This window comes from Cynocephalus volans, chromosome 10, assembly GCF_027409185.1.
Source record: "Cynocephalus volans isolate mCynVol1 chromosome 10, mCynVol1.pri, whole genome shotgun sequence".
Lineage (NCBI taxonomy): Eukaryota > Metazoa > Chordata > Mammalia > Dermoptera > Cynocephalidae > Cynocephalus > Cynocephalus volans.
The window spans coordinates 2,078,747-2,092,412 of record NC_084469.1 but is presented as its reverse complement, the minus strand read 5'-3'; the positions used below and the strand labels follow the sequence as shown (position 1 = coordinate 2,092,412).

General features: G+C 47.0%; 1 protein-coding gene across 5 annotated transcripts in view; it reads right to left on the bottom strand.

Annotated features, from left to right (window-relative positions):
• Positions 1-1,420: 1,420 nt before the first annotated feature.
• The window catches only part of STAT3 (signal transducer and activator of transcription 3), a 57,241-nt gene continuing 44,995 nt past the window's right edge, over positions 1,421-13,666 (bottom strand). For 2 of the 5 annotated variants that reach the window (XM_063109524.1, XM_063109525.1), the window contains exons 15-24: positions 11,616-11,699; positions 10,725-10,823; positions 10,478-10,613; positions 9,581-9,633; positions 9,303-9,397; positions 9,036-9,175; positions 8,332-8,544; positions 4,653-4,695; positions 4,253-4,365; positions 1,421-3,579 (exon numbers count right to left, since the gene is read on the bottom strand). In XM_063109524.1, coding sequence (XP_062965594.1) covers positions 3,524-3,579; positions 4,253-4,365; positions 4,653-4,695; positions 8,332-8,544; positions 9,036-9,175; positions 9,303-9,397; positions 9,581-9,633; positions 10,478-10,613; positions 10,725-10,823; positions 11,616-11,699 — 1,032 coding nt within the window. In that variant the 3' untranslated portion in view covers positions 1,421-3,523. The remainder of the gene's footprint in view (positions 3,580-4,252; positions 4,366-4,652; positions 4,696-8,331; positions 8,545-9,035; positions 9,176-9,302; positions 9,398-9,580; positions 9,634-10,477; positions 10,614-10,724; positions 10,824-11,615; positions 11,700-13,666) is intronic. The other 3 variants (XM_063109528.1, XM_063109527.1, XM_063109526.1) reach the window with 3 other exon arrangements.

Sequence of the window (13,666 nt, the reverse complement as noted above, 5' to 3'; positions counted from 1 at the left end):
GTTTGCTGGTGTGGCTCCTGGTCTGGGGAGCTGGCGGGAGTCTTCCTGGAGCTGGAGTTGTTTTGGTCCCTCCCTCCTGTGGCAGCTGCTGTAATTTTTAGCCTGCAGCTACAACTCTGCTCCTTTTTCTGTGGTTTAAAAGATGCTGACCTCTCCCAGAATACTGTCAGTGCTTTTCAGAAGGCTAAAGAACTAGGTTAGGGGGCACACATTCCCAAGAAAGCAGGGACTCAAGGTCTTGGGAATCACTGGTAGAACTATGATCCAGATTTCTCCTCATCAGCCGAAGCTGTAAGCAGTCTTGAAGCTGTCAGCTGAGAGCCAGTGCCAAGGTGATTTGCAACCCTCTGGGGCCAGGGGCCAGGGACAGCTGTGAGAGCCTCAGCAGCAGTCCCATCCTCCCCTGGCCTCTAACCAGAGACCAGCAGGTGGCACCATCCAGCTGCTGCTATGTTTTCCAACGGTTGGTCCAAATGGTGAGGGAGACTGGGCAGAGAGGAGGACTGACTGGCTTCACCATCGGGACCCCCCGGTACCAAGCTGCAGCCAGTCCAGAAGCTGTCATGGGGGTGGGGCAACGGGGCTTAGACTCAGGAACACGCACTCCCTGGGGCAGGGGTTTGGGGAGCAAGGATCTGCGGGCAGGTTTCTTCAGAGCTCAGAGCGAGGGAAGTGGGGACAGGGCCTGCAGCCTGCGCCCAGGGAGTCACCGGGACCCAGAGCAGGGCTGGCAGGGGCGGGAAGGCACTAATCTCCTGTTCCATCTCTGCAGGGGAAGGAGTGTATCTCACCCACAGGCTCGGCTCGTCTCATCTCCATGGCACTCAGTGCGAGTGCAGGGGGTGGGGAGAAGCAGAGTAGGAGCTGATGTGGGTGCACGCTTCCTTCAATTATCACCACTGACTGCCCAGGGGCCCCGCAACAACCAGCCAGTGAAGTGTCTACGTGTTGTCCCCACTGAGTGAAGAGAAAGTGATAATGGAGCCAAGTGTGGAAGGGGAGGCTTGGGGGGTGGGGCGAGAGTGCTGTATCTACACCCCAACCCCCCTTAGGTGGCTTATCTGACCCCAGACAGGACGCAGCAGCTTTGGGAGGGGGTAAGGGGAGGGAGGGGGTCAGGGGGACGGAGAGGTTGGTGGAAGGAGGCCTCCATGCTGACACTTTCTGTTGTTGGATGGTGACCCTCTGCTCCTCCAGTCACCCCTTACCTCGAGGCGGGTGGCTAACCTAAAACAGGAGCCCAGCATCAACTCAGGAATGAGGCTAAGGTACCTTCAGCCCCAGCGCTGGGCCAGCCACCTTCTCTCAAGACCCTTTTGTGCTGCCATCCCAGGTTCTACCTGTGTGTGAGGCCCCCTCAGAACTTAAGCGGGGGAAACGGGAGCCTCCACCAGCCACAGACAGAGCTGCCATGCTACCGAACGGTTCCTATATAAATTTTATTTCTGGAAGTTAAGGTAGTTACAGCAATATACAAAACAAAAAACAAAAAACACCAAAACCCATAATAATATAAATTTTTACACTATGAAGTATACATTGGAATTTGAATGCAGTGGCTAAGAGAGCAGCTCACAAACCACTGTATAGGTAGGTTAAGAGAACCATGGCAGTCCCTTGGCTGGGCTGGGGACAGGGCAGTGGAGAAGTGGGCAAGTCCTGAGGACTCTGTCCTTTAAGGGAGGGGCCAGGACAAGTCTCAGCGCCTCTCAGGACTTTTGCTACCATCAGAGTTAGAAGCAGACGTGCATGCCGCCTAAAGCTTGCAAAGAATTCTACAGTGTCTGCTCCAGAGAAGTCCGAGTCCTGTTCCCGGTTCCCAATGACTTAAACCCAATAGTAAGCCCAAGTCTCATCTTTCTAAATATTCTCTCAGTGTGTGAGTTAAGCTTATTATGAAATAAAGAGTGCTGCTGGCGAGGGGAGAGCTCAGTATTACATGCCAACCATTTCTGGGTAGAAGGACAGGGATGGCCAAGGGCAAGCCCTGTTCACTTTGGAGAGAAGGTCCTTACCCCCTTAATTCAGAAACTAGCTAATCTGGGTCTAACAAACAGAATAGAAGCTCTGATCCACAGAGGCAAGGTGGTTTAGCCGTGCCTGTGGGTTAGAGGAAGCCCACCTAGCACACTGCTAAGTGCACCCAGATGCACAGTGAGGGTGAGCCGGCGGGTGGAGGCTGGCAGGCAGCCACAAAGGCCAAAGGAGGGGCAGGCACGCAAGCTGTTATGCCTCACATGTGGGGCCCCAATGGCGAGGAGATAGCTACCAGCCCCAAGGGAGGCCAGGTGTCTGCCCCTCACCCGAGGGGCAGACCTCGAGTTTATCAGTAGGCCTTTGCCCTGTACTGGCCAAGTGAAGAAGTGATTACAGGTGCTGCGAGAAATCACCAAGAAACTGGATAAGAACCATTTTCCCTGAGCTCAACTAGACACTTCGCTGGGGCCCCATAGTCTGAGTCTTGTTCACCTGTAACTCTTTCCTTTTTTCATAAGGTCCTGAGACCAGGATTCCTAAAGCAAACAGGACAAAGGACCTTTAGACACTGGAAGGAGACATGCCACTGGTAGAATCAAGTGAACTGGAGGTAAAGAAGCCAGAATCATCCTAGCCCTGATAAGGCACCCACAGAAACAACCTAGGTTCTAGAACAGGAGCTGAAGTCCAGGGAGAAAGGGAGGGAAGGTTTTAAGTGCCCTCTGCCCAGCCTTACCCACTAAAAGGCCAACACATTACAAGGGAAAATAAAAATCTGCTCATAAAAAACTCTAAAATGTTTAGGTTCTCCTCAAACCTTCCTATTTCAAAACCAAAGGGCAAGCCACAGCTTCGGATGTATTTAAAGGGTTTGACCTGAAGCTCATTTCAGGGTTTATATGAATTATCAGCCTGAAGAAAGCTGAATGCTTAAAGCACCAAGGAGGCTGTTTACTAGGTTTTCTTAAATACAGAAAGGCTATGCTGATACAGTTTTTTGCCCTTTAAGTATTATTACTATTCTTTAATTTAAAAAAGAAACCTAGGGGCTTAGATAGTCCTATTCTCTATTTGGATGTTAGCAAGATTAAAAGTGCGATGCCAGGAGGGTGCAGCTACAGGCGGCCTGTGGCACGAGCTTACAGAAATAGGCAGAAGGACGCTGCTGGCACCAGGAGGCACTTGTCTAACAACACAACAACAACAACAACAATAAGCTGCTGAGAAAGGAGGGCAGGGGAACAAAAACACACAAGAGATTTCCTTCTCTCCCTCTAGCCACCCCATTCCATGTACCCTGACCACAGTCTCAGAGAATACATTCCTATTTGCATTTAGATACAAGCATATCACCCACATTCATTCATTTCTCTATTTTTAAAAGTGCCTGAATTGCTCAAAGATAGAAGAAGTAAAAAAAAAAAAAAAAATCTGGAACCACAAAGTGAGGAGTTACAGATGATCTGGGGTTTGGCTGTGTAAGGGGCGGTGGAACACAGGTAGGTGCCTCAGACATATCTCTTCTGCAGCTTCCGTTCTCAGCGCCTCACATGGGGGAGGTAGCGCACTCCGAGGTCAACTCCATGTCAAATGTGAGGGACTCTGGAAGGACAGACAGGGAAAGCTAGTTCAGTTGCCTATTCCTGTAGCTGGAAGGGGACACCCCACCCCCCAGCCCTTCAGAGGACAGGGCTCAGGCCACAACTGCTATCCAAGCTCTTGTCTCTTAAGGCCAAGACAGGTTAAAAAAAAACCAGATTTACTCTCCTTCCAGGACCTTGCCTCTGGAAAGGCTCAGTCTCCTTTCTACCTTAACTCATTCCCAGCTCTCCATGTTTAAACAAGATCTAAGGTTGCCCAGTTTAACATGGCAGCCTCAAGCCGTATACAGCTCCCGAGCAGCTGAAGTGCAGCCAGTCCAAATGGGATGTTCTGTAGCTGTCAAAAGCCCAGTGAATTTCAAAGACTCAGTACGAAAAAAAGGATGGAAAAATACCTCATTCACTTTTTCTTGAAATGACAGTATGCTGGATTTACAGGAGTAAATAAAACATACTGTAAAATTAACTTCACCTGTTTCTTTTTACTGTTTTTAATGTAGACACTAGAAAATTTACATTTACACATGTGGTGTATATTCCATTTCTACTGGAGAGCGCTGCTCTAGAACCTCCTACCAATCCAGGTGACCAGCTCTTGGCTCTGTACACATGAGCATTACACAAAGGGGACTGATGTCCCTCATAGGGACAAAGTCTATCAACCAAATACTCACCAAACTGCCCTCCTGCTGAGGGTTCAGCACCTTCACCATTATTTCCAAACTGCATCAATGAATCTAAAGTGCGGGGGGACATCGGCAGGTCAATGGTATTGCTGCAGGTCGTTCTGTAGGAAATGGGCAGCAGCAGGAGGGGAAAGGGCCAGGTTGACAAGACACAATGGAGGGGAAAAAAAAAAAGAACAAAACATACACACACAAGCCATCAAACTCTGGTCTCAAACAGAAAAGTAAAAGCTCAAGCTTTTTAAACACACAAGGTCACGCTGAGTACTAAACATAGTCTAAGGGCTTCCAACCCATCACAGGATAACTCTCACCCAGCATCCTATTCCCAGGGGGACAACTGAGGACATTAGAAATGAACGCAAATTTGGGAAGGGAAGCCACTTACGGTGTCACACAGATAAACTTGGTCTTCAGGTATGGAGCAGCACCTGGGAAGAAGAAATCTGGGCTTACTGATTGTGACCTCACTGTGAGTGCGGGGCAGGAAGAAACCATCTGGTCTCACCAGGGCTGACTTGAAATTCACTCCATCCTTACACAGAGATTGTTTGGAAACTTCCATCTGCCCCTTAGGGTTGCACTCTGCAATCGCATAATATTTGATGTCCTAGGCACTTGTACTTCTGAAGTTCAATTCTTTCCACAAAGTTTGCCTGAGCTAAAGAGACTTTTTAGCATACCCTTATACCACCTGAGCCTAGACTAATGCCAACTTTGTGTTCATTCTTTCCCTAGATTATGTGATCGTTTAACCGCCTCCATGTGGTCTGAGGATTCCATTCTGGCCTGGTCATATCTTTTAGATAACTTCTCTGCATGCAGGAACCAAGCCTATGTAGTCTTTGCATGGTGTCCAGCCCAGATACCAACGTCACTGAGTCTTTAAAAAAACGTGGAGAATGCTAATGCTTGTGATTCCAAAGCCAAGAATTATACTTCCTATTCCTATCAGCACTAATTTGCCTCTATTATATTTTTAGATGAGGGCACTAGTAACTTCCCAGTTGGATAAATATACCAAACAAAAAGCAGCCTCTATATGCAGGGAAGATGTTTTTGTGGTGCCATTCAGTCTCCTCAACTAGAAGACAGGAGACCTGGGCTGAGGTATATCTTCAATAGCTAAGAGACCCGGGGCAAGGCTCTTCCTCACGTATAAAATGAGAGAGGGGGAAGAGTGAAGAGCCAATGGCCTATGATCACTGCTGTTTATAATTCTTGTTCTGTAGTTAGAAATGTGAGCATTCGCTCAGTTGGTTGGAGTACAGTGTTACAACACCAAGATCAAGGGCTCAGATCACCATACTGGCCACCAAAAAAAAAAAAAAAGAAAGAAAGAAATGTGAGCATTGGAATAAATGAATTTTAGACAATGAATGCTTATACCGAGCTGTCAAAGAGCCCTGGGCACATTGGTATGAAATCTGGGGAATTCAGGTGAGAAACCACTCAGGCATGGGGCAAGGCGGAGTGGGCTGAGAGAAGCAGCGTCACAAAGCCTGGGGCTTATGGAGAAACTGAGGGATCAGAAAGCATGACGATCTGAGAGAAGGCGCTGTAAAGCGATCCTTAGACTGCCCTCTGAGTTTATTCTTGGTCAAGAAACAGACCATTCAGTGCAGAATCCAAGGGAGCTGCTAAGACAGTGGTCTGGTGTCTTATAAATCCAACCATTTGAGCCCAGACCTGAGGGGAGCTGACACCTAGACAGAAAAGGATTTAGATCCCTAGTCATCAAAATGGTTGAGGAAAACAGCCTCAGACTGAGATGGAACAGAAGAAGCAAAGGAGAACTAAGATTGAAATGTACTTTAAACAAACAAACAAAAAAATGTAGTTTAAATGTAAACGTATTTCATCTAGTTTGTAAGTGGCTCAGAACCTCTCCCTCCCTTTATGTCTTATAAGGAAACACGGTGTGGGCTTCCAGTGTCGAGGTAACGAAAGGGGAGGATTCCTGGGAAGACGATTTATCTCTGAGAGACTCTCACAGCATAAAACACAACGCGATGGAAAGTGGCAGCCTCATCTCCCTGCAGACTCCCACCTTAATGCAGGGACTCTGCTTATGCCCCCCGCCGTGCTCACGGTGAGCCCTCATGCAACTCCTTCCACCCGCCTCTCCAGAGGCAGGCAAATCACTCAAGTAATTAGTTCCTTGCTCATGATTAGCTAGCGTCTTGCCCCTGAGGAAACATGGATGTCCCTGGCAGGAAAGGACCACGCCTCCAGTCCATAGGACAGCGACGGTAATGGGAGAGGCAGCCTCAGACCGGGAACTGGGATCTTGAAAGCAAAATCAGTCAAAAGGACCAGCACTTGGACCTAAATGTCCTCTGCAGAAGGAACAAAGAGTAGTGTGACAGGTGCTGATAAACAGATCTCCCAACTGAAGCACAAGGTGGAAAGAGAGATAAGCAGCAGACAGGAAGCGAGAGTTAAACTTGTCTAGGGCATGAACAAAGCTCAACACTAGAACAGAGGAAAGAGGAAAGTCAGTAGTCAACGAGCTCCAGTGCCCTCTTCTAAGCCTCATTCCTCCCCACCCCTCAGAGAGAATCCCCGTGAAAAACTGGAACACAAGGTGGTGGGTCGGTGTGTGCTATTTGGACAAAAACATTTTAAGAAGCAACCAGGGCACAGGAGTTAACCCGAAAGGATCACCTTAAAGAGCTCACTATTGGCTCCACAATTAAGAAAAGTTAAATAACTGGCCAGACGGGGGAAAAAAAGTTAAATAAAAATGGAGTGGCAAATCAGAGACTCCTCACTACCATCTGGACAGAGAACAGAACGTCAAAGCAGCAAGTGCTGAACAGGAAGAGACCAGAGGGCTGCCCTGCTCCGTGCTGAGGACAGCCCCAGAGATTACAGGTTTAATATAAAATAATTTACATATAACTTATATAAACACACATGCTTTTGCACATGAAAATGCATCTCTGCCCCACTCTTCTGTAGGTCATGCCCCAACGCTGCTAGCAATCATTCCTACCAGGAACACTTCCTCAGCCCGCTGGACACCACTAACATGGTTTCGTGATGGGGAAGGGGAAGCGTGCTAGACTCCCGTCTGAGTTTCAAACCTTCTAGCATCTACTCTGTCAGACGTGCTGGGCTCGCTGGGCATCCTGCTATTAAAGAACTCTGTCCTCACTTTCTCTTCACAGTTTTAGGCGTGGGGTGTGTGTGTGTGTGTGTGTGTGTGGTGTGCGTGTGTGTGTGCGTGTGCGTGTGTGTGTGTACTATTTCCCCCGTGTGTGTGTGTGCGTGCGTGCGTGTGTGCGTGTGTGCGTGCGTGTGTGTGTGTGGTGTGTGTGCGTGCGTGCGTGTGTGCGTGTCTGAGTGTGTGTGTGTGGTGTGCGTGTGTGGTGTGTGCGTGTGCGTGTGCGTGTGTGCGGGCGGGCGTGCGTGCGTGCGTGCGTGCGTGTGGTGTGTGTGTGTGTGTGTGTGTGGTGTGTGTGTGTGTGTGGTGTGTGTGTGTGTGTGGTGTGTGCGTGCGTGCGTGCGTGCGTGTGTGTGCGTGTGTGTGTGGTGTGTGTGTGTGTGCGTGCGTGAGTGCGTGCGTGTGTGTGTGGTGTGCGTGTGTGTGTGCGTGTGTGTGCGTGTGTGGTGTGTGTGTGTGTGTGCGTGTGTGTGAGTGTGTGTATGTGAGTGTGTGTGGTGTGTGTGTGTGTGCGTGCGTGCGTGTGTGGTGTGTGCGTGTGCGTGTGTGCGTGCGTGCGTGCGTATGAGTGTGTGTGTGAGTGTGTGTGTGTGTGTGTGTGGTGTGTGTGTGTGTGGTGTGTGTGTGCGTGTGCGTGCGTGCGTGCGTGCGTGTGTGTGTGTACTATTTCCCCCCTAGACGGGTATGCTCTCTGTGGGGCAGGGACTAGTGATTGTGATTCCCGTCTTCTCTAGAATTCCATCAGTCATCCCAGAAGCACTCACTACAAAGTCCTTTCCCGTAATGAGGAACAAAGATCCCCCAGGTTATTTGGGCATTTGCCTGTCTACTCTCCAAGGACCCTGTCATTGCTAATTTTCCCAACAAGTAAATGCTGAAAACATGGAAAATCAACAACTACCTGGGTCAGCTTCAGGGTGCTCCTGGCTCTCTGGCCGACAATACTTTCCAAATGCCTCCTCCTTAGGAATGTCAGGATAGAGATAGACCAGTGGAGACACCAGGATATTGGTAGCATCCATGATTTTATAGCCCATGATGATTTCAGCAAATGACATGTTGTTCAGCTGCTGTTTGGTATATGGTTCCACCGACTGGATCTGGGTCTTACCTGTCACGGGAAAGTGAGAAGAAAGATAATGGAACCTATGCCTTAGGAATCACAGAGAAAATGACCCAATTTATCTTTCCTTGGTGGGGAAAGACTTATTATGCCAACCTAGTGCTTGAGACCCTGGACATCCTGCCCAGTGACCTGGTACTGTGGAAGTGTTCAGGCTGGCCTTTAGAGAGACCATCCAGTTGGGTCACAGGCAATAAACTTGCATATAACTACTTGCATAAGGTCTATTAACAAAGTAAATAAGAAAGTGGATGAAAAATAAAAGGTAAATTACAATTTTCTAGGCAAATATTGGCCACTGGAGCCAGCAAAACAAACTGGCAAACCAATCCTTCAGTCAGAATTTAAGAGAAAACAAGTCACCCAGACGTGTTTTACAAATGTGGGTGAGGCGGCCCACCAGGGGGCAGTAGGGGCACAGAACTAGTAGCAGTCACGCGCCACTGGCCACCAGGGGGTGTAGAAGGAGCCCCGCTTACCACTGATGTCCTTTTCCACCCAGGTGAAGGTGACACCTCCTTCTTTGCTGCTTTCACTGAATCTTAGCAGGAAGGTGCCTGGGGGCTTGGTGCTCAAGATGGCCCGCTCCCGCTCCTTACTGATAAAGCCCATGATGTACCTGGAGCCAAGCAGGAGCAACAACGCTGTTTGAGCTAACAGGGTATCCCTGCCACGGGCTTGCTGACAGGGCAGGTGACTTGATCACACCAGTACACTCTCTGCCAGACAGAAGAGTTTCAACCTACCCTTCATTCCAAAGAGCCAGAATGTACTTTTTCACAAGGTCAATGATATTGTCCAGCCAGACCCAAAAGGAGAAGCCCTTACCGGCCATGTTTTCCTGGAGAGAAGAATAATGGGAAAATTTAACACCATCCCAAACTTTTCCTTCCTCGGGGTATAGAGCACTGGCCCAAGCGTTCAGAGACTTCCAGCCCACACAGCCCTCCACAGCAACCTTGCAGGTGAGCACTCCCACTCCCACTCCTAAGAGGTGACCAAAGGATTTAATAAGATAGCTTACTTTGCAAAATTTAGCCCATGTGATCTGACACCCTGAATAGTTCACACCCGGTCCTAAAGGAAAAAAAAAAGAATAAAGTAGTAAATTTTCAGCTTTGAATCAAGATCTTATTTCTTAAAACAGAGCACACACACATCCCACAATGGGCCATGAAAGCACTGGCTGTCATGTATCTAAAGGCTGCCACTGTTGTGTACGTTCACATGTGCACACACATGCCCAACCCCATCTTTTTTTTTTGCACAGGGATCCAAACCCTTGACCGTGGTTTTATAACACCAGCTCTAACCAAATGAGCTAACCAGCCAGCCCCTCAACCCCATCATTTGACTCAACCAAGTTATTTAGCCCAGCAGAGGTAGTAGATGATGTATCAAGCCCCCCTGCCCTTCTGAGCCTTGTGTGGTGGTCTGGGGACCGGCAGCACACACTGATAAGCTCACAGCTGATGTTAAGGCCGCATTTGGTGGCAGCACAGGACAAAAGTACTTATGGTCCAGGTAACACATGAAATATTCTAAATTTTTTTCTAGGGGATGGGGGATACTTAAAACCAGTCTACAGTTTATTAAAGAAATGGACAGAGAATGTCAAGCCTTTAGCTCCAGTTTCTAACAAACACTTAAAATATCTTCTAAGGTTAGACAGAGTAGTACCTTAGAGAGAGAGGGTGAGAGCAACCAAGACAAAGGAAATCTGCCTCCCACCTCAGAAAAAACATCACCAGGATGCAAACTTTTTCTGCCCCAACTCCCCAACCTGACGCAGCACAGTTTCCCCAGCACCAACACAGAGCCCTGCTCAAGGCAGGTCAGTAAACACTGCCTGAGCCAACAGCCCCACGGGCCAGATTCCCCTTCTGAGGAGGGCAGGAGGGGGAAGAGGTCAAACACAGACCTAAGAGCTTCTCGGCCAGTGTGGTCAACTGCTCGATGCTCAGCCCTCGCTTTGTAGTGGAGGAGAACTGCCAGCTCAGCACCTCAGCCACTTGATCCCATGTTCCAATTGGGGGCTTGGTGAAGAAGTTCACGTTCTATTGAAAATAACACATTTGTTCATGTAGATGAGAGGGTGGTGCTAATGGCCTGCACGAGGTACTGAGAAGTCACAAGACAAGATGGTCACAAGAGCTTGGGGCACGAACCTTGGGGTTGTTGGTCAGCATGTTATACCACAGGATTGATGCCCAGGCGTTTGGCATCTGACAGATGTTGGAGATCACCACAACTGGCAAGGAGTGGGTCTGTGGAGTAAGTGGAAAGTGAGTTGGAAAGGCAGAGGGGTTCTCACAGCTTCAAAAATCTCTTCACTTGTATCTCACAGGGTTCAAAGTGAAAGGACTTGCCATAAGCCACACCAGCTGCCAACTCTAGGCGAGGAGTGCGACTGAGTCAGCTCAACACCCGGAGTGGAAAGAATGCTGAACGTGGGCCACAAGATTCAGGCTGCTGTGGGAATGTCACCAGCAACTTGCAACATCTGACTTGCTCAAAGCCTGACTCACAGGCCACAGAATCCCTGCGTCTGAGACCGGGAAGACATTTTCCAAGAATTGAAGCTGTATCTTCCCACAAAACAGATCTCAGAAATCAAAGACTAGGATTCCTGCTTTTCCAGGTTTATCTTAATTTAAAGATATACCTTAAAGTTGAAAAGAGAATGTAAATGTCATGATTTTCTGTATACTAAAATCATTGACGACTAAGACTCTTTTGCCCGAACTTTATTAATAAAGTCAGCCTTAATCAATTTCTAAATATAGATTTTCATACCAAGTTTGCTGAAAGCTGAGAATATATGAGGGTAATTCAAAAAGCTCATGGAAAAATAGAATTAAAAGGTAACACGAATGCATCTCTTCTAGGCACTTAAGCAAGACTTTATTTTCAGATGGGAAACCAAGGATTTTTTGGAAGAAAATAAGCACAAATAAACACAGTGCTTAGCAAACAGTAATCATTCCACCTTCTCTAGTGAAAATTCCAGCAGAAGTTTTTGTCCTGAGTCACCCCACTGATTCTGCTGCAGAACTCACCTCTAGGTCGATCTTGAGGCCTTGGTGATACACCTCGGTCTCAAAGGTGATCAGGTGCAGCTCCTCGGTCACAATCAGGGAGGCCTACAACAATGAGAAGGATACTCTTCCTCAGACAGAATGGCATTTGCTACTAACAGCCACAGCTGACGAAAGTGACCTGCCACAGCCTCACTGCACTCTGAAGGGTAAGCCACCAGGTAGCCACACGCAAAATACCAGGGTCACAACTCTAAGCAAATGCTCTCTTCAGCACTAAGACCCTCCAGTGCTACAATCCTCAATCTGGTCTTTTACCCAGTTTTTACTGTCATACTATATAGATGCAGTAAGTTGTTTACAAAAGGTGTAAGGCACGAAGAATAACATAACAATGAACACCTGTGAGTCCACCACCCAGTTTAAGGAAGAGACCACGACCACTGAAATTCTCTGGGTTCCCCTCTCCAGCCTCATCCCTTCCCGTCCTCCCTAAGAAGTAACTGCTGTTTGTCTTCTGGGTTTATCACTTCCTAGCTTTTCTTTACAGTTTTATTTATTTCTTTCTCTAAATAATGTACACACTGTTTAGTTTGGGATATAGGTGAACCTTATTATATACATGGAATCTATTCCACGTATGCTTTTGTGACTCCCTTTTCACACGGTGTGAAATGAATCCGTGTGGTTGTGTGCATCTGCAGTTTATTCCTTCTCACGGCTGTGTAGCATTCTGTTGTACGACTACACCACAAATCACTGATCCGGTCTAGTGTTGATAGGTATTTATTTGTGTTGTATTTAGAGCTTACAATTAGGCTGATATGACATTTTGTACATGTCTCCTGGAACACATATGCAAAACTTTCTCTATTGTTAAGCCGTGGGAATGGTACTGCTGGTTTACAGGGTATGTTCATTTTTATAATGCTGAACTGTTTTCCAAAATGACTTAATTTCTACTCCCACCAGTGATATAGCAACCGTGTGTGTGTGTGTGTGTGTGTGTGTGTGTGTTGCTGTTTTTTGTTTTTGTTTTTTGTAGCTGCCCAGTACAGGGATCGAATTCCGGACCTTGGTGTTATCAGCACCGCACTCTAACTGAACTGAGCTAACTTGCCAGCCCTAACCTTATTTTGAACAAGAGTTACCGATGAATTCTCAGAAATGAAATGCCAATTCATTTTTTAAACTTTTTCTGATTACAAAAGTAGTACATCCAATTTAAAATGCAAATATTACAGATAGACTAGAGTACGGAGAAGCCTTGGACACCAACAGTGATGATACCTAGGCACTTCCTGGCGTATATTCCTCCAGAATTTTTAAATGCATATATGAATGCACAAAATAGTGTACCATATTTTTAAAACAAATATACTAATATACTACTCAAATTATTTCACATCTTGCTTTTTCTAAATAAATATTCCATGTACATTTTCCTGTTTCATTGCCTATAGACTATCTTACTCTTTAACTACTGTCGGGCATTAAAAATTCAATTTTTTTTTTAAAGCACTGCTACATGTTAGAAAAGAGAGAGACTGGCTCAGGCGACAAACATCAGAAAAAGAACAGGGTGTCAGAATTTTTAAAAAATGACTGAAAACTAGTTTTTGTGACATTTACCTATTTTTAAAAAGTTTATTCTTGACACCAAGAATCCAATAATCTGTATCAATGGGAGGCAGGAAATAAATAAGGGGGATAAAGAACAAGCCAGGTTTTCTTCTTTTTTTCCTAATGTTTAACTCATATTTATTACTTTTACACCCTTACTCCCACCTCAGTGAGAAAAACAGGTCACTAAAAATGAAGGCAAGCAGCACAGCTGGCAGAAGTTGGAAGGGGAATTTGGAAAGCCCCAGGCAAGGTAGAAACCTATTTTTCCACCAGATGGGTGTGGATAACCACTCAGGAAGGGACTTTCCACTTCTTAACGAGGAGCTAACTGCCCAGCAGTCAAGGAAATGCTACAAACCAGAGAATTCCATGGCACATGTGACTTGTGATCATGTCACATTGGCCCACAGTGACTTCTGAATGACTATGGCTGAAAGAGCAGGTTG